Below are 20,860 nucleotides of genomic sequence, written 5' to 3'. Positions count from 1 at the left end.
CATGTGTAGCCCCTGCAAAGCCCTCTTTCACTGTTTGACCTGTAGGTCGGCCTGCACAGCAGGTCGATTGGCTGGCCAATACTACTCTTACACAACACATCTTTTGTACAGGGCAACCTATACAACAGTGGCTGAAGAAAATAAAAATAAATAAATAATTGCCTGTATCTCTGCCCCTATTGGAGCTAGGAGATTATAAAACCAATAGTGCTGGTACTTGTGAAGACTGCAGTTTGTGTACCAAATTTTGTTGAAATCAATCCTGGGATATGGGAGGAGGTCCCAGACATGCACACATAAGTAAATACATACTAACAGTCTACTTTTTATACATACATAAAAAAAAGTTTTGCGTCACCTCCATTCCCAGCGTTCCAGAATCTGTACATAAAATTGGAATAGAGACCAACCTAATCATTTCTGACCTTTTGATTGGTCATGAAAATCACACACTACATGTTGTACCACCATACAGTGAGACCTTCAGAGGTGGTGGTCCAGAATGCTGTACACACCAGTACCTCTAATACCCAGCATCAGGTCCACTTGCTATGATGCATGCCTGTATTTGTTGTGGCATAATATCCACAAGGTCATGAAGGCACTGCTGGTCTAGATTGTCCCACTCCTCAATGGCGATTCATTGTAGATCCCTCAGAGTGCTTGGTTAGTCACGTCGTCCATAAACAGTCATTTTCAAACTATACAGGGCATGATCGATAGAGTTCATGTCTGGAGAACATGCTGGCCACTCTAGTCGAGCGATGGTGTTATCCTGAAGGAAGTCATTCACAAGATGTACACAATGAGGGTGCAAATTGTTGTCCATGAAGAAGACTGCCTTGCCAATATGCTGCCGATATGTTTGCAATATCGGTTGGAGGATGGCATTCACATATCGTACAGCCGTTACAGTGCTTTCCGTTACCACCAGTGCCGAATGTCAGCCCCGCATAATGTCACCCCAAAACAGCAGGGAGCCTCCACCTTGCTGCACCCGCTGGACAGTATGTCTAAGGCATTCAGGCTGAATGGGCTGCGTCCAAACACGTCTCTGATGATTGTCTGGTTGAAGGCATATACAACACTCATCAGTGAAGAGAACATGATGCCAATACTGAGCGGCCCATTCAGCAATTTGTTGGGCCCATCTGTACCGCGCTGCATGGTACTGTGGTTGCAAAGATGGACCTCGTCATGGACTTCGGGAGTGAAGTTGCACATCATGCAGCCTACTGCGCACAGTTTGAGTCGTAACATGACATCCTGTGGCTGTAATAAAAGCATTATTCAACACGATGGCACTGGTGTCAAGGTTACTCCCAACCATAATCCTTAGGTAGTGGCCATCCATTGCAGCAGTAGGCCCTTGGGTGGCCTGAGCAAGGCATGTCATCGGTAGATCTTGTCTTTCTGTATCTCCTCTATGTCCAAACATCACCACTTTGGTTCACTCCAAGTTGCTTGGATATTTCCCTTGTTGAGTGTCCTTCCTGGCACAAAGTAACGATGCGGACATGATCGAACCGCGATATTCACCATTGAGGCATGGTTGAACTACAGATAATATGAGCCGTGTACCTTCTTCCTGATGGAATGACTGGAACTGATGGGCTGTCGGACCCGCTCCATCTAATAGTCGCTTCTCATGCATCATTGTTTACATTTTTGGTTGAGTTTAGTGACATCTCTGAACAATTAAAGGGACTATGTCTGTGATACAATATCCATAGTCAACGTCTTAGCTTCATGAGCTCTGGGAACTGGGGTGATGCAAACCTTTTTATGTGTGTGTGTACATCAGTTCTTGTCTACTAGAGCTCCACAACCGCTCCAGCTCTGCTCCTGCCTAGCACTCCGAGCAATGCAGTGAGTGGGGCTGAAGGATGAGGAGGAAGAGGACAATGAAGACCGTAGTCGGACAGTCATCTTGGCAGACACCAAGTAGTGTGCCAACAGTACTACTTGCTTTAAATTAGATTTATGTTCTGCTTTAGAAGTACTATGTCCAAAAAAGAAAAAGTGGAAAAGCCACTCCAATGAGTGGTGGTTTTCCTTGATGTTATTAGAAAATTATTTATTTAATTAATTATGCGAGTTGAGAAAAAGGGATAATGTATAAACAAAGAATATACATGATGTCCTAGCCTAGAGTATAATCTTTGTCCTCTTTGGTATGAAGATAAGAGAGAGATAGTATTCTCTTCCTTTTCCTTTGTGACCAACTCTGTATTCAGGTTCATGTTAAAGAATTAATATTTCATTCATTTGATTTCAGAAGATATATTAATATCGTTAAATGATAGTACATGTTATCATTTGTAAGATTAGCACTGTTTTTGTCAACTGTGTTCTGAATTGCTGAATCTGTCTTTTATTCTGTAACTTCTTGTTTAGCATTTACAAGCACAACGCACACACACACTTTTAACTTCATTGTGCAATGCACCATTTGCCATGTGGCCAACTGCCGAACGCTCCACAGCATCAGTGAAGCGTGTGACGGTGCGCGTAAATGCAAAAGAAGGAGATGTGAGGTACAGAATGAAAGACCGCTACCATGTTCAAAATGCAGCTGACACACAGCATTGAAGAAGATACAAACATATTATGCCCAATGAAGAAGGGTGAAAACCTGAACTGCATCTTAAATAAAATGTATATATAAAGTATCAGGGTAGTGTATTTCTTCAATTAACCAGAGTTCTTTATCTTGTAAAGTCACAAACTTTTTCCCTGGTATAAACTAACACACTGTAAATGACTATCATCAGAAGCTTACTCTCATAGTAATCTTTACTCACCACTGTATGGAAAAATAATAGTGTGTTTCTTCACCAATTGTTGCCAAACAAGTGACACATCCAATAACTCACAATGTTCTTCCAGGAAAGGGTACAAATGTGGCAACGAATTTTTAATCATAGCCATATCTCCCACATACGAGAATGCTGGAATGAAAATTATGTAAATGAAAGCATCTGAAATTCAATATTAACAATAAATGTATTACTTCATACATATGCACATATATCCGTATCTCCTTGTCACACCCAGCCACCCACCTTCCTGTCAGTGGCGAGCGCGCGCACACACACACACACACACACACACACACACACACACACACACACACGCACGCACGCACGCACAGACAGACAGAGAGACAGAGAGACAGACAGAGAGACAGAGAGACAGAGAGAGAGAGAGAGAGAGAGAGAGAGAGAGAGAGAGAGAGAGAGAGTAGAGTGCATTTGTTGTAATCTATTTGCAACAAGTCATTTCTTTTACACACAGGAATGGCATAACATCCTTCCAAGATATCTCCCACATTTCAGTGAGCAGAGGGAGCACTGACAATATAAACTCCCACAATATTTTTCATGTTGTTGTTGTTGTTGTTGTTGTTGTCTTCAGTCCTGAGACTGGTTTGATGTAGCTCTCCATGCTACTCTATCCTGTGCAAGCTTCTTTATCTCCCAGTACCTACTGCAACCTACATCCTTCTGAATCTGCTTAGTGTATTCATCTCTTGGTCTCCCTCTACAATTTTTACCCTCCACGCTGCCCTCCAATGCTAAACTTGTGATCACTTGACGCCTCAAAACATGTCCCACCAACCGATCACTACTTCTAGTCAAGTTGTGCCACAAACCTCTCTTCTCCCCAATCCTATTCAATACCTCCTCATTAGTTACGTGATCTATCCACCTTATCTTCAGCATTCTTCTGTAGCACCACATTTCGAAAGCTTCTATTCTCTTTTTGTCCAAACTAGTTATCGTCCATGTTTCACTTCCATACATGGCTACACTCCAAACAAATATTTTCAGAAATGACTTCCTGACACTTAAATCTATATTCGATGTTAACAAATTTCTCTTCTTCAGAAACGCTTTCCTTGCCATTGCCAGTCTACATTTTATATCCTCTCTACTTCGACCATCATCAGTTATTTTACTTCCTAAATAGCAAAACTCCTGTACTACTTTAAGTGCCTCATTTCCTAATCTAATTCCCTCAGCATCACCCGATTTAATTTGACTGCATTCCATTATCCTCGTTTTGCTTTTGATGATGTTCATCTTATATCCTCCTTTCAAGACAATATTCCGTTCAACTGCTCTTCCAAGTCCTTTGCCGTCTCTGACAGAATTACAATGTCATCAGCGAACCTCAAAGTTTTTACTTCGTCTCCATGAATTTTAATACCTACTCCAAATTTTTCTTTTGTTTCCTTTATTGCTTGCTCAATATACATCGGAGAGAGGCTACAACCCTGTCTTACTCCCTTCCCAACCACTACTTCCCTTTCATGTCCCTCGACTCTTATGACTGCCATCTGGTTTCTGTACAAATTGTAAATAGCCTTTCGTTCCCTGTATTTTACCCCTGCCACCTTCAGAATTTGAAAGAGAGTATTCCAGTCAACATTGTCAAAAGTTTTCTCTAAGTCTACAAATGCTAGAAACGTAGGTTTGCCTTTTCTTAATCTTTCTTCTAAGATAAGTCTTAAGGTCAGTATCGCCTCACGTGTTCCAACATTTCTACGGAATCCAAACTGATCTTCCCCGAGGTCAGCTTCTACTAGTTTTTCCATTCGTCTGTAGAGAATTCGGGTTAGTATTTTGCAGCTGTGACTTATTAAACTGATAGTTCTGTAATTTTCACATCTATCAACACCTGCTTTCTTTGGGACTGGAATTATTATATTCCTCTTTAAGACTGAGGGTATTTCGCCTGTCTCATACATCTTGCTCTTCGGCTGGTAGAATTTTGTCATGACTGGCTCTCCCAAGGCCGTCAGTAGTTCTAATGGAATGTTGTCTACTCCGGGGGCATTGTTTCGACTCAGGTCTTTCAGTGCTCTGTCAAACTCTTCACGCAGTATCTTATCTCCCATTTCGTCTTCATCTACATCCTCTTCCATTTCCATAATATTGTCCTCAAGTACATCGTCCTTGTATAAACCTTCTATATACTCTCTCCATCTTTCTGCCTTTCCTTCTTTGCTTAGAACTGGGTTGCCATCTGAGCTCTTGATTTTCATACACGTGGTTCTCTTCTCTCCAAAGGTCTCTTTAATTTTCCTGTAGGCAGTATCTATGTTACCCCTAGTGAGATAAGCTTCTACATCCTTACATTTGTCCACTAGCCATCCCTGCTTAGCCATTTTGCACTTCCTGTCGATCTCATTTTTGAGACGTTTGTATTCCTTTTTGCCTGCTTCATTTACTGCATTTTTATATTTTCTCCTTTCATCAATTAAATTCATTATTTCTTCTGTTACCCAAGGATTTCCAGCAGCCCTCGTCTTTTTACCTACTTTATCCTCTGCTGCCTTCACGACTTCATCCCCCAGAGCTACCCATTCTTCTTCTACTGTGTTTCTTTCCCCCATTCCCGTCAATTGTTCCCTTATGCTCTCCTTGAAACTCTGTACAACCTCTGGTTCTTTCAGCTTATTCAGATCCCATGTCCTTAAATTCCCACCTTTTTGCAGTTTCTTCAGTTTTAACCTACAGTTCATAACCAATAGATTGTGGTCAGAGTCCACATCTGCCCCTGGAAATGTCCTACAATTTAAAACCTGATTCCTAAATCTCCGCCTTACCATTATATAATCTATTTGATACCTTTTAGTATCTCCAGGATTCTTCCATGTATACAACCTTCTTTTATGATTATTGAGTCAAGAGTTAGCTATGATTAAGTTATGCTCTGTGCAAAATTCTACCAGGCGGCTTCCTCTTTCATTTCTTAGCCCCAATCCATAATCACCTACTACATTCCTTCTCTCCTTTTTCCTACTGACGAATTCCAGTCACCCATGACTATTAAATTTTCGTCTCCCTTCACTGCCTGAATAATTTCTTTTATTTCATCATACATTTCTTCAATTTCTTCGTCATCTGTAGAGCTAGTTGGCATATAAACTTTTACTACTGTAGTAGGTGTGGGCTTCGTATCTATCTTGGCCACAATAATGCGTTCACTATGCTGTTTGTAGTAGCTTACCCGCATTCCTATATTTTTGATATCCTACTAAATATGCTAGTTAGCTTTTACTTGACCGTTATTCAAACTTATCTCCCACACAATTTTTGCAGCAATTCACAGACAAGTCATTATGGAGCCAACCTGTTACAAGATGTGTGAAATCAGAATTTCCATTGAACTAATGTCTTATTTTGCAGAATTTATTTAATTTCTTATATACTTCTTGCTTTGACTTAGCTACTGATCTCCAGATACGTTAAAGATATTATTCTCAAGGATGAGTGCTGTTTTGGTGCACCTCATGTTCCTGAGTTAAGAGTTTGGTTGAAGCCAATTGTCCTGAATTTCATTAACGAGTATGCTTAAGTTATAACTGTTGGGCAGAAAAGTGGAACGTTGTGTATTTCAGAGAACAGGTACTTTAGCTTAACTATCCAAATCAAAAGGATTCTTTCCATAAAATTTAACCTCCAGGTGAGATACTTAAGGATGGAATCTGTTGAAACAAATCAGTCAACAAGAAACTTGGCTTCTATATGGTAGTTCTTTTCCCCTGGAACGAACTCTGACTGCACTATGCCCATAATATTGGGGGTGAAAAACAATGAGCATGACTTTGATATCTGATTTTGACTGATGCGCTTTTTAGTGTGAGGAGATTCATTGGTTTTCCATTGGAAACCCAGAATTTCCACGCCAGTGTCACACTCATAGACTGAAGTTTCATCTCAGGTGACAATTTTGGACACGGTCCAGAGCTGAGTTAAGACAATCCTTCAACTCCATGCAAACCACACTTTTTCATTGTTCAGAAGTTTGGACACAACAGATCTTGCACTCACTCAATCATCATTATTTTGTACAGCATGTGCAAAGTAGGATAGGACAAACAGACAACGCTTGCTTAACAGAATCATGATCATTAAGGGCATTTGTACTTGTTTGCTTGTACTGAAGAATCTCTCCCATTAGTCTCTTTTTAATCACGAAAAGTGATTCTTCTTCAAAGAATGGTAGTTCAGTTAAGCACCAATTCAGTTTATGTGCCAGATCATTACCATCATTTTTCAGTAGTTGTGAGGGTAAAAGTATGTTGAATTTTAAGTGATAAATAATTTCTTCAGCAAAACACTCTCTCATTCTGTCGTAACATAGGCCAGTGTTGGAATAAAAACAGTTCTTTTCCAGGTTTTCCCTGTGTCCTTGTCTGCCTTTATGACAAGGAACACTCTTATACACATCTAACTCTTCCATAACTGCCTTTGTCTCTTCAATAATACAAGCAAAGTGGCTATCACAGCATAAGCTCTCATGCCATCTTAACCTTGAGCATCGAATATAATTTTGCTTTTACCATTGCTAGGGTCTAGGGTTTTGTAAGATTTTGGTGACTGGATATGTTATGCTGTAATGTCACTCACAAGGAGACGGCATGACCGCTGGGTCGGGGATTTGTCCGAAATTTTGTGTAGTGAAAGAGGACCTCTTACACCTCACGTGGTTAAAATATTAGGTCGCACTACTTGGAAAATCCCGAGAAAAATCGATCCAAAGTTTCTTAGGGGCCTTATGAGTATAAAATGTTAGTTCATTGCCGAGCCACCGTCTGGCCTAGATGGCTGCCGGAATGATAGCTCAGTTTCAAGATGACGAAAATATGCCAACTTGGTCTGTAAAAGTCATACCTCAAAAAATTCACTTCTTTGGTGCAAACTTGCGATGTTTACTTTTAAAGGCAGGTTAAAAATTTCATAAAGTGCTTGCAAAATTGCAGTGCATTGTTACAGGAGAATTGTGAAATTAATTCCCGGGACGATTGTATAAAATTCCATTCTATAATTCACCGTCAATTATTGTCACCAATATTCTGAGACATGATTCAATATGACTGGTTTGCCTCAAAATTATCAGAAACTCAAAACATTTTTGTAAAAGGTAATGGGGCATGTTTTTATACAGATTTATTGCAAACGCCCTGTGATTGTTAAAAATCTGCTTTTATATGTACTGCTTTGTTTGTTTTTATGATAATTACCACTGTGGTTCTTATTTGTAATTATTATATGTATAAAAATTTTCAAATCAACTTTGTTATTCTGATTAAAAATCCAATGTTTGTCCTCGTATACTTTACGATAAAAATGGAAAACCCAGCGCCATGAATTGTGTTGTTGGACAAAAAGAAAATAATTTGTATTCAATAATGTAACTAATTTGTTAAAAATAATGTAGGTTTGGGAAACTTCCTGAATAATTGGTGGAAAAACAAAATAAAATGAAACAGAAGAAATAAAAAAAAGTTCTCGAGGAGGAATCGAACCCGAGACCTCTGGCGTAAGAGTCCGAGCCCTAACCATCTAGGGTAGATGGCAGCTAGGCAACAGCCTAACATTTTATACTCATAAGGCACCTAAGAAACATTGGATTGATTTTTCCCGGGATTTTCTGTGTAATGCGTCCTAATATTTTAAGCATGTCAGGTGTCAGGGATCATCTTTCACCACACAAAATTTCGGACAAATCCCCAACCCCACAGTCATGCCATTTCCTTTTCAGTGAGAACAGAGTGATGATAAACTCACAATTAGAGAGAGCTCAAAGGAGAATATTGGCTTTGGCAGACATTTTTCTACCTGTCCAACACTGCATTTCTTTAAGAATTTTGGAAACCATTCTGAGCACATAGCTATCTATGTGCCAGACAGAAACGTATAAAATATGATGATATGGATGCGCGTGTCACATAGGAAAGTTCAACTACTTGATAACTCGATTCAGTCGAATTTACTGACGAAAGAAATGAACGAATAGTGTGAACGCTGACTGGCGGTGGTGGCGTGGGTGGCCCTGCAAAGGGGGGGAGGGGGGGGGAACTCACGTGCCCCCCTCCCTCCCATATGTATCTTCTACTGGTGTGTGTGTGTGTGTGTGTGTGTGTGTGTGTGTGTGTGGTGTGTGGTGTGTGTGTAAATACAGTGTTCACAAATTTAGTCAATCACATTCTCCAACAACATGTCATTCTTTCCCAAGTAACACTGATACTTAAAAGTCAGTAAATATTTGTTACTAGCTAAGTCAATGTAAATTCACACTAGAATTAGACTTCAAGTACTATAATTTAATCATGCACATCACATAAACAAGTACCTTCTACTGCATTGTATTTATTGGTCCCGTTGTCTACAAAAAGCTACTCTCGCGTAAGGCACTACTCAAGCCAAGTTATAATTACACTTTTGAAAGTGATTTCTAGACATACTTATTTAACGTTACAATAATACACTTTAGACAAAGTATTTATTATGTAAAACACTTCATAAATTTAAATAATAGAATAAAAGCAGTGATGGTGCAAATAAGACTTTAAGGTTTTGACATCAGTAATAGCTTTGTATGTTTTCAGGAAGTTTGTTACAAAGTTTAACTCCCATGTGGCATGTATCTTTTTGGCACAGAGATGTGTTGATTTGGCTTGTATATAAATTTTGTTTTGTCTGGTAAAGTGATAATGTATATTACAGTTTTTTTGCAGTCTGCAGTCCTTACTTATTACATTTATTTTAAAGAATATAAGGGTTTCTGCAATATATACACATGGTAATGCACCAATACCAGATATCTTTAATATGTATGCAAGAGTCCTGGTTTGCATAAAAAAGTGTCTAATGGCTCATTTTTGTAGTTTGAAAGTGCTACTAGCTGTCAAAATAGTTCACAGGTGAACTGCCGGATGCTGGCATCCAATGGGCAAAATATTTCAGCAAACGGCCAGTTTGCCATCATCGGGTGCACTCATGAACTAATTGATTTGGGGGGAGGGGTGTTGTGCTTTTCTCTCCTCCACTGTGGATGTTGTTGGATCACTTAATAACTTCAAGCTTAAAGATACCAACATACTTGTGAGTTTCAATGTTGTTTCCTTTTTTTACCAGAGTGCATTTACAAGAATCCTTAGAACTTATGAGCCAGAAATTTGATGCAGAGACGACCCACATTTTTAAGCACGTCTTGACATCGACGTACTTTCTTTTCTCCGATACCTACTATGAGCAGACGGAAAGAGTAATCATGGGGAGTCCGCTTTCACCAACTGTTGCCAATATGTACACGGATTTATTTCATGGAGGAAGCCCTGAAATCAGCACAATGGAAACCTACATGTTTCTTCCAGTATGCATATGACACTCATTATACAACCACAAGGAACAGAGAAGCTTCCATAACATCTTAATTCCATACACCAGAACATCAAAGTCACCCTAAAACTTGAGGTGGATGGAGTACTCCCATTCTGGGTTAGAAGAAAAGCAGACAGCACTTTAGGCCCCAGTGTTTATTGGAAGAAGATGCACACCGACCTATACTTACATGCTGACAGCTGCCGCCACTCAATTTACAGGCATGGCACACTCAAAACATTGGTACATAGAATGAGCCCTATCTCTGACAATGACAGAGAACCTGAACATCTGAAGGTGGTTTTCTGGAAGAACGGCTACATGAAGTGGCATATTTGGAGAGCCTATGTCCCATACCCTCTGTACAACTTGCAGAACCAAAAGATAATTCTCAGGAGAACATGGCTATTGCATTTATTCCTTTTTGTGGCACATTATCCAGCACAACAGGACGAATTCTTTGGAAACACCTAGTGAATGCAGTTTTCCACCCATCAGCCAAAAAAAGGCCCTACTTGGTAGTGTGGAAGATGACTTTGGACTACAGAAATCCAAGGTATTTAGACACCCTGCCAATGTGGTAAGATTCACCTACGTCAAAAAGTGCATACTGTCAAAGATAATTACAGAGATCACCAACGCCATACCAGACTGCAGCAGCATAACAAGTTGGCGATCACACAACACTACCTGACAGAATTGCACGGAATGGACTACAACCACATCAAGTTTCTGACACAGATGTCCAAATTCTGGTACTGTGTCATTAAGGAATCTGCTGAGATTCAAGTAAGGGGACTGCTAATAAGACTTTAAATTTGAGGTAAGTTCCTGTGGGACCAAACTGCTGAGGTCATCCATCACTAGCCTTACACACTAGTTAATCTAACTTAAACTAACTTACGCTAAGGACAACACACACACCCATGCCCAAGGGAGGACTCGAACCTCTGACGGATGGAGCTGTGCGAACCGCATACGCGCAAACCGTGCAAGGCGCCCCCGGCCATGCGGCTACCCTGCGCGGTGAACTACTAATAAATTATTGTGACAGTGGGTACATACTTAGAAAGGCATGGGAGCCTGCTCTTGGAATGGTCAAGAAGAGGAATTAAATACTAGACAATGAATTGACTACAGGGGCAGGCGGAGGATCAGCAGAGGTGCCACTATCTTGCGCACCTGGGAGCGAACCTAGGACGGAACACTGAGCCAACAGGAGCACTGGCAGTGCCAGGCCCCCCTTCCTATCAGTCAGTTAGTTCATCAGTGCACTTGATGATGGCAAAGTGGTCATTTGCCGAAATATTTTTTTCATTGGACACCGACATCCAGCAGTTCACCCGTGAACTATTTCAACATGAAGTACGCTACGAGAAGCTGAAAAATCACATGCTATTAGCTGTTTTAGAGTTTCCCCAGAAAGGCGAGAATTTAAGTAAGCAAGATATGCATTCATTACTGTTTTCTCATTACAGCATGATTTTAGTGAGGAAAGAAGGTAATATGTCTTGTTCAGTTCTGCACTGGGATATTCAATATGCTTATTTCATTTTACATTGCTCTACAGCCAAAGTCCTAAGAATTTGGTTTCGGTAATGTTACCAACCAGTTCACCACTGACAGAGACCAAATGGGATGAACATGACCTTGTTTGGAGCATGGTTGAATTTTAGTGCACTGATTTCTTACTATTTATTACAAAGTGATTATTCTGTGGCCAGCGGATAAGTTGTTTTATGATAGTGTTTACTCATTACTGTAATTATTCACTGCTCTCTCCTGTTAAAATTGTGGAGTCATCTGCAAATATGATTGTTTTATGTGCATCCATATTTAAGCTGAAATAATTTATACATGGAAGAAACAGAAAGGGTCCCATTACTGATCCTTGGTGTACACCATATTTAATTTGTTTATAGTCTGATAAGTGTTCAGATACAGTTTTTAGGTGGATGTTTGTGCACTTGACGCACATTGTCTGATTGTGATGGTCCGGAAGGAACTGATCCAGTTGCTGGACAGACCTCTAATACCATATTTTTTCAAACTTTGACTGCATAATCTCATTTCAAGAGCTTTAGACAGGTCAATAAATACTCCTAGTGATTCATTTTTCATGTCCATCAGGCTTAATATGGAACTGATGCACTCACTCATAAACAGCAGTTGTCACTGATCTCTTATTTCTGAATCAATGTTGTTAAGTATATAAGATATTGTTTTTATTTGCAAATTTCAAAAGTCTGTCATAGAATAATTTTTTCTAATACTTTATAAATGCAGGAGGAAACTGCAATTGGTCTGTTATTTACATGATCTTTTTTGCCTTTTCTATATAATTTAACAACTTCACAACCACAATCAAGCCTTTTCCTTCACAGTTTCAATGCACTTCATGCTCTGTGTGCAGATTTCAATGCCGCTTGCGTATACCCAGTATATCACATTTGGAATATTGTGAACACAGTTTCCCTATTTTAAAGTTTGTTTTCCAAATTTCTTTATTTACACATGAACTGTAGATTAGATCATGCAAAATCAGCTTAATTCACAGAATATTGTTGATACAGATGCTATATTGTATAAACTGTTTCTCAAGGTTGTAAGAAATGGTCTCATCCTAATAAAAAGTTATAGCAAATGGGACACACCTCCACATTAGCCTTTCATCTCAAAGTAATATTATTGCTTTTTGAAGTTTTCAACAGCAATTAAGAAAGTCTTGAGTTTTGCACAAAGTTAAAACTGAGCAAATCACACAGACAACATTATAATGAAATACTTATAGCAAGAACTGAAAAAAGAAAGTATTACTTTACAAAACAAGCTGAATATAATCACTGCAGAATAAGTGCAATGTGTTAATACCAACTGCAGCAGGCAGATGCCTGTCAATACCTTTAAAACAAAAAAGACAATTCTAGCCTCAATTACTGTCCTAAGTAGACCAATATACACCAGAGTTCATTGTGATTTTGGAACTGTTACTTTCAATATACAAGTGCGTGCGCTCGCCCACGCCCACACGCACGCGCTCACACACACACACACACACACACACACACACACACACACACACACACACACACACACACACACACACACCTTACATACCTATGTAAACAGAAAAGTTTGTGCATAACATGTTTATGCTCTTACAGTTAAATTCAGTTACCCAATTTCATGATGCTTTCATCTGAAAAAAGGATTCTTCCAAGCTCTTCCCACAATTCCTTATAATGCAATCCAATCCTTACTACATCCAAAATATATACATTTTCGGAAGTAGCTATTTGCATCAGGGCCAATGTGAGCTGCTTTGTGCCAAAGCGGGGTTTCCATTCACAGTCAATTCCAATTCTATGCATATTCTGTAATCAGAGTTCATGATATATTATAACATTTAAGCCAACACAAGTTGTAGTTAATATAGAACATAAAATTTGCTTACATACAATGTCTGCTAACACTTTTAACAAATTTTGCTAATACCCAAGAAAATATTTTTGAACATATTTTGAGAAATCACACCAAATATGTAGATGTATAATGAGCCACAATCTAGTTACTATACTTTAAAAGAAATTACTGTGACAAAATGAAACAACACTGTTTACAGTACTAAACTATCTGCCATGGCAATTTAGTGAATAATTATTTTTACACCTTGAACTTCTGCCTTCCACTGGACCAAGATTTGAAAAAGTCTCTCAACTTGATTGCAGTGGATCAACAGTTAACTATAGATTGCATTCTTGTGGTGTTCAAGGTACCAAAAATGGCAAATGCCTTTGCAACCTCACAGGAAACAACTTCTAGAAATGTTCTGAGAAGTTTAATGAATGAATGTAGATGTGTGTGCCTCAAAGAATGATCTACTTTGAAGGAAGCTATTACTAGCTGAATAAATATGTGGCATTAATTTGGATTTTGTTGGACCAACTTTATTCACATGCAGTGGTAAACTGCTCATGTACTGCCACTAACAGGGGGAGCAAAGGGCAATTGGATTACTTTATTATTTTTTTTCCCTGTAAGCAAGCTAGTGCAAACAGCATAGTGAACGTATTATAGTGGCCAAGATAGACACGAAGCCCATGCCTATTACAGTAAAACAAGTTTATATGCCAACTAGCTCTGCAGATGACGAAGAAATTGTAGAAATGTATGATGAGATAAAAGAAATTTTTCAGGTAGTGAAGGGAGACGAAAATATAATAGTCATGGGTGACTGGAATTCGACAATAGGAAAAGGGAGAGAAGGAAACATAGTAGGTGAATATGGATTGGGGCTAAGAAATGAAAGAGGAAGCCGTCTGGTAGAATTTTGCACAGAGCATAACTTAATCATAGCTAACACTTGGTTCAAGAATCATAAAAGGAGGTTGTATACATGGTAGAATCTTGGAAATACTAAAATGTATCCGATAGATTGTATAATGGTGAGACAGAGATTTAGGAACCAGGTTTTAAATTGTAGGACATTTCCAGGGGCAGATGTGGACTCTGACCACAATCTATTGGTTACAAACTGTAGATTAAAACTGAAGAAATTAAAAAAAGGTGGGAATTTAAGGAGATGGTACATGGATAAACTGGAAAAACCAGAGGTTGTACAGAGTTTCAGGGAGAGCATAAGGGAACAAATGACAGGAATGGGGGAAAGAAATACAGTAGAAGACGAATGGGTAGCTCTGAGGGATGAAGTAGTGAAGGCAGCAGACCCACCTTCTACATGCTCCCCAAAATCCACAAACCCAACAATCCTGGATGCCCCATTGTAGCTGATCACTGAGCACCCAATGAAAGCATTTCAGCACTCATTGACCAACTCTTCCAACCAATTGCCCACAATTTAGCTTCCCACATCAGACACCAACCACTTACTTCACAGACTCTCCACCATTCCCACCCCTTCACCTCATGGATCGCTGCTTGTCACTGTTGACACCACCTCCTTATACACCAATATCCTTCACTCCAATGATCTTACCATTACTGAACACTACATTTCCCAACATCCTTCAGACATCAAACCCACTACCTCGCTCCTCACACACCTTACTAACTTTATCCTAACCCACAACTAATTCTCATCTGAAAGGAAGATGTATAAACAAAACTGTGGCACACCATGGGCACCTGCATGGCACCCTCCTATGCTAACCTTTTATATGGACCATATAGAGGAAACATTATAATCCTCACAAAACACCAAAGACCCAGTCTGGTTGAGGTTCACTGAAATCTTCATGATCTGCACCCAGGGCCAGGGCTAACACATTGTATCTTCGTTCTTTCACAACCTCAACATCTTCTCTCCCATCCTCTTCAAGTGGTCCTCCTCAACTCACTGTGTCACCTTCTGAAATGTTGTCCACCTCCCCTCTGATCCGCACCTCTGCCCACATTATACCTATCAATTGCCAATAATATCTGCATCTTGACAGCTGCCATCCCTTTCACATCAAAAAATCCCTCCCATATAGCCTGGCTACCCAGTATATCTGCAGTGACGAAAACTCCATTACTCACCATTACTCAGTAAGCTGAGGGCCTCACCAAGGCCTTCACAAACAGGCACTATCCCCCCCCCCCCCCCCCCCCTCATCCCCAGATATAGTCCACAAACAGATAAACAGATCTCAAGTGCCATTTCCCCCTCACAATCCCAATCCTCCCACCACCTCCAATAACCAGCCACAAGGGAGTGCCCCCTTCATCATCCAGTACCATCCTGGACTGGAAAAACTGAACCACGTCCTTTGCCAGGGCTTTGATTACCCATCCTTGTGCCCTGAAATGAGGGACGTCCTACCTTCTACCCATCCACCCTAAAGTGGTGTTCCATCACCCACACAACCTCCACAACATCCTAGTCCATCCCTACACCATTCCCAATCCCAACCCATTGCCACAAGAATCATAGCCCTGTGGAACACCCAGGTGCAAAACCTGTCCAATCCACCCACCCAGCACTTCCTATCTCAGTCCTGTCACAGGTTTATCCTACCTCATCAGGGGCCAGCCCACTTGTCAAAGCTGCCACGTCATTTACCAGCTCTGTTGCAATCACTGCACAGCTTTTTATATTGTTATGGCAACCAACCAGGTGTCCACCAAGATGAATGGCCACCACCAAACTGTGGTCAAGAATGAAGTACACCACACTGTGGCACAACAAGCAGCTGAACATAACACACTTGATTTCGGTGGCTGCTTCACTACCCTAGCCATATGGATCCTTCCCTCCACAACCAGCTTTTCTGAACTGTACAGATGGGAGCTATCTTTACCACATATCTTCCGCTCCCATAATTGTCCTGACCTCAACCTAAGGTAACACGGGAGTTATCTTTACCACATGTCCTCCGCTCCCATAAATATCCTGGCCTCAACCTAAGGTAACACACTGTCCCCACACCCTTGACCCAACAGTTTTCAACTCCTCTGTCCTTATCGTCTCCTCCCAATTCTTGTCTCCCACCCCGTATATTTGCAGCCCTCTGCCAACTCATCCACCCGTCTTTCCCCACTGCTCTCCTTTCTTGTATTTATTTTCCCCACCTCCCTGCCCCACAACCTCCCAACACTGCACCTGTAATCAGTCTAGTCCCTGCGCACTCCACCAGACTGTGTTTCTCTCCCCCCACCCATTCACTACTATCCCTTCCCCTTCTCCCACCTCCCTCTAGATTGCTGCTTGCATCCCACGTGATGTTGCATTCTGGCCTGAGATGCTGAAATTGGCAGTCGTGTGTGCGTGAAGTATGCTTGTTTGTGTTTGTGTATGAATGTTGTGAGTGTGTCTCTCTCTTTTCTGATGAAGGCTGTGGCCAAAAGCTATATGTGAGTGTCTTTTAATCACAACTGTCTACAGCTTGATGTGTCTTCTTTTCAGTAAGCAGCAATCTGTCTTTTCCTACATTGTTGATATTCCTATATGGAGTTGCCATTGTTTGTTTTAGTAGTAATGTTGTTTGGCTGTGGTGCCTTTGGGAATACATTCATGAAATATGTCCCTTTCATCTAGAAAAGGAAAGGAAAAGGGAAAGGGAAAGGGAAAGGGAAAGGGAAAGGGAAAGGGAAAGGGAAAGGGAAAGGGAAAGGGAAAGGGAAAGGGAAAGGGAAAGGGAAAGGGAAAGGGAAAGGGAAAGGGAAAGGGAAAGGGAAAGGGAAAGGAAAAGGAAAAGGAAAAGGAAAAGGAAAAGGAAAAGGAAAAGGAAAAGGAAAAGGAAAAGGAAAAGGAAAAGGAAAAGGAAAGATAAATTGTTTTCATTTTATCCTCCAATTATGCTTTCTTTAGTCATGTGATGAAGCAATCGTCTTTTGGCTCAACTGTTGTTAGGTTTCTGCATAATAATCAGAACATCATTCCCTTCTGCCTGTAACAATGTTTGGCAAAAGTGTTGCACTGGTGTAATGTTCTGTCATGTTTGCATCTGAAAATTTTCAAAGAGTATTTATGAACCAAGTACCCTTAGTTTCCATATGGATAGTGGTTTGTCAACTGATTCAAAACAGTGGATAGTAAACATACCTTGCAGGAGAATCCATTCTTAGCCTCTCTTCCCCCTGCAGGTAAGGCATTCTAGCAAGTTGCGAGTTCCTACAGTACAATCATACACCACTCAACAGGAGGAAAAAATTAACAATTTAAAAAACAATCTGTAGAGCTATAGATTGAGCGTTACAAAATTTCCTAAAATTCCACGATCACACACAAAGTAATGTGCTCAGAAAGTTCCCTTTCTGTTTAGTGCCACCAGCTGCTCTCATTTGTGCTTCAATTCCCATTAAGTTCTTCACTGCCACTAACTTTTTTTACTAGTCTCTACGCATTTTCTACTTATCCTTCTTCCTAATGGAGAAACCTCATCAGCCTTAAGAGTCTTCTTCTCTTCTTAGCTTCTTGAAGTCAGGAATGGCTGCATTTCATGTGGTCTATGTCGGACAAGCCTTTGTGACTCATGAGATTGTGGGGTCACAAGGCTTAGGCCTGTCCCACCCCTCATTAAATCGACCAAGACTTGCGCGAATAATTGTAAGAAGAGTTATTATTATTATTATTATTATTATTATTATTATTATTATTATTATTATTATTATTATTATTATGTTCTTTGAGTTTGTTTTTGAGTTTTCAGAAATACTGTGGGAAGAAAGTTTATTTATGTTGCAGATAACGTGGAAGATGTTGCCCAACAATCACCACAAAAGTTCGACGTAGTGGCAAGGAACAAAACGAATGCTGCAAACTACCGCGAGCCATGGAAGAGCCTGGGCCGCGAGGGTGTCGAGCTTCCTAGGTTGTTGTTGGACAACGTCAAAGGAAGAGATATTCTGTTTTCTCTTTGTAAACAGATCAATCAAGTGTTGAAAGGTTCATGTAAAACGTATAGGCGGGTGACACATTAGGGGGGACCCGATGCCTGTAATACATCCACAATTATTAAAAAGTTGTTAAACAGCAAAACCAATAGTTCATCATTTATATAGATAAAAAGTAGTAAAGATATAGGAAAGGAAGAGTTGCGGCGTCAGAACGAAAAGTGATACATCGCTCAGCAACAAAGGAGGACATAAACAGCAGGCGTTATGTGGTGAAAACCAATCAACTGATAAAATAGTAAGTCTGTAATTAAGCATAAAGCCACGTAACACTGCAAGATCCTGCTACATGACACGATTGCAACAATGTCAATGAAGAAACTGTTAATTGAAGACAATGATCAATACTTAGCACAAGTGAAATAGTTTTTGATAAGATTCAATGGCCACGCTTTGACTAGTGCAACAGGGTGAAAAAGCTAAAACTCTGAAAACTATTGATCACTATCCAGTAACTTCCCAAATACTCTCATCGAAATTCCAAGATGCAACCATTCTACAGGATACATAAAGCTCTAATGGTCCCTGTTTCAACTCTTAACTGCATCCTAAGTGTCAGCATATAAAAGGCTCTGGCCGAAACTGCAAAGGTATGACAGCCAGGAAGACACATCAAAATGAAACTCCTCAGCTTCCTTCTTAAGTCCGTTTCTTCAACCAGCACCTCTTCCAGCTAACTATTACCTCCCTGATCTAATACAAATCTACCACAAAATAATACCATCACATTCAGGGCAACATCACCCTTGACTTTAAAATTTGCAACCATCAATCAGGAATTGCTAACGGATGGAAGTGACACAGAATCTGCCAGAAGTGTCTGCAGGAACTCTCACAAGAGCTAATTCAAAATATTGTGAAAGGGTTTTGAACAAGGTTTCCCTTGCTCTTGTGGAGTGTCTGTATCCCTACAAACCTCATTAACAATAGAATTGTGGGTCCTCTAAAAGGTGAGGCAAAAAATTTTAGGCCATGTGGATTTTGATGTCCATGCACTTCTGCATGAAAACAACCTAGAAGAAATTTAAAAGTAAATGCTAATGTATTTGCTGCAAGACTAATAAACGTTTCAAAGACTTAACTACTGTTGTTGTTGTTGTTGTTGTGGTCTTCAGTCCTGAGACTGGTTTGATGCAGCTCTCCCTGCTATCCTATCCTGTGCAAACTCCTTCATCTCATAGTACCTACTGCAACCTAAATGCTTCTGAATCTGCTTAGTGTATTCATCTCTTGGTCTCCCTCTACTATTTTTACCCTTCACGCTGAACCTCCAATGCTAAATTTGTGACCCCATGGTGCCTCAGAACATGTCCTACCAACCGGTCCCTTCTTCTCGTCAAGTTGTGCCACAAACTCCTCTTCTCCCCAATTCTATTCAATACCTTCTCATTAGTTATGTAATCTACCCACCCAATCTTCAACATTCTTCTGTAGCACCACATTTCGAAAGCTTCTATTCTCTTCTTGTCCAAACTAGTTATTGTCCATGTTTCACTTCCATAAATGGCTACACTCCATACAAATACTTTCAGAAATGACTTCCTTACACTTAAATCTATACTCGAAGTTAACAAATTTCTCTTCTTCAGAAACGCTTTCCTTGCGATTGCCAGTCTACATTTTATATCCTCTGTACTTCGACCATGGTCAGTTACTTTGCTCCCCAAATAGCAAAACTCCTTTACTACTTTAAGTGTGTCATTTCCTAATCTAATTCCCTCAGTATTGCCCGACTTAATTCGACTAAATTCCATTATCCTCGTTTTGCTTCTGTTGATGTTCATCTTATACCTTCCTTTCAAGACACTGTCCATTCCGTTCCACTGCTCTTCCAAGTCCTTTCCTGTCTCTGATAGAATTACAATGTCATCGGCAAACCTCAAAGTTTTTATTTCTTCTCCATGGATTTTAATACCTACTTGCAATTATTCTTTTGTTTCCTTTATTGCTTGCTCAATATACAGATTGAATAACATCGGGGAGAGGCTGCAACCCTGTCTCACTCCCTTCCCAGCCACTGCTTCCCTTTCATGTCCCTGGACTCTTATAACTGCCATCTGGTTTCTGTACAAATTGTAAATAGCCTTTCGCTCCCTGTATTTTACCCCTGCCACCTTTAGAATTTGAAAGAGAGTATTCCAGTCAACATTGTCAAAAGCTTTCTCTAAGTCTACAAATGCTAGAAACGTAGGTTTGCCTTTCCTTAATCTTTATTCTAAGATCAGTCGTTAGGTCAGAATTGCCTCACGTGTTCCAGTATTTCTACGGAATCCAAACTGATCTTCCCC

At 40.2% G+C, this 20,860-nt stretch overlaps 1 protein-coding gene across 7 annotated transcripts in view; it reads right to left on the bottom strand.

Annotated features, from left to right (window-relative positions):
* Nucleotides 1-20,860, bottom strand: part of LOC126363261 (exonuclease mut-7 homolog) — a 265,763-nt gene that overhangs the window by 133,943 nt on the left and 110,960 nt on the right. For all 7 annotated transcript variants that reach the window (XM_050007953.1, XM_050007952.1, XM_050007948.1 and 4 more), the window contains exons 10-11: nucleotides 13,357-13,552; nucleotides 2,805-2,951 (exon numbers count right to left, since the gene is read on the bottom strand). In XM_050007953.1, the coding sequence (XP_049863910.1) occupies nucleotides 2,805-2,951; nucleotides 13,357-13,552 (343 nt within the window). The remainder of the gene's footprint in view (nucleotides 1-2,804; nucleotides 2,952-13,356; nucleotides 13,553-20,860) is intronic.

Source organism: Schistocerca gregaria, chromosome 1 (genome assembly GCF_023897955.1).
Source record: "Schistocerca gregaria isolate iqSchGreg1 chromosome 1, iqSchGreg1.2, whole genome shotgun sequence".
Classification (NCBI taxonomy): Eukaryota; Metazoa; Arthropoda; class Insecta; order Orthoptera; family Acrididae; genus Schistocerca; species Schistocerca gregaria.
The sequence above is the reverse complement of the archived record's forward strand: the minus strand, read 5'-3'. Positions and strand labels throughout refer to the sequence as shown.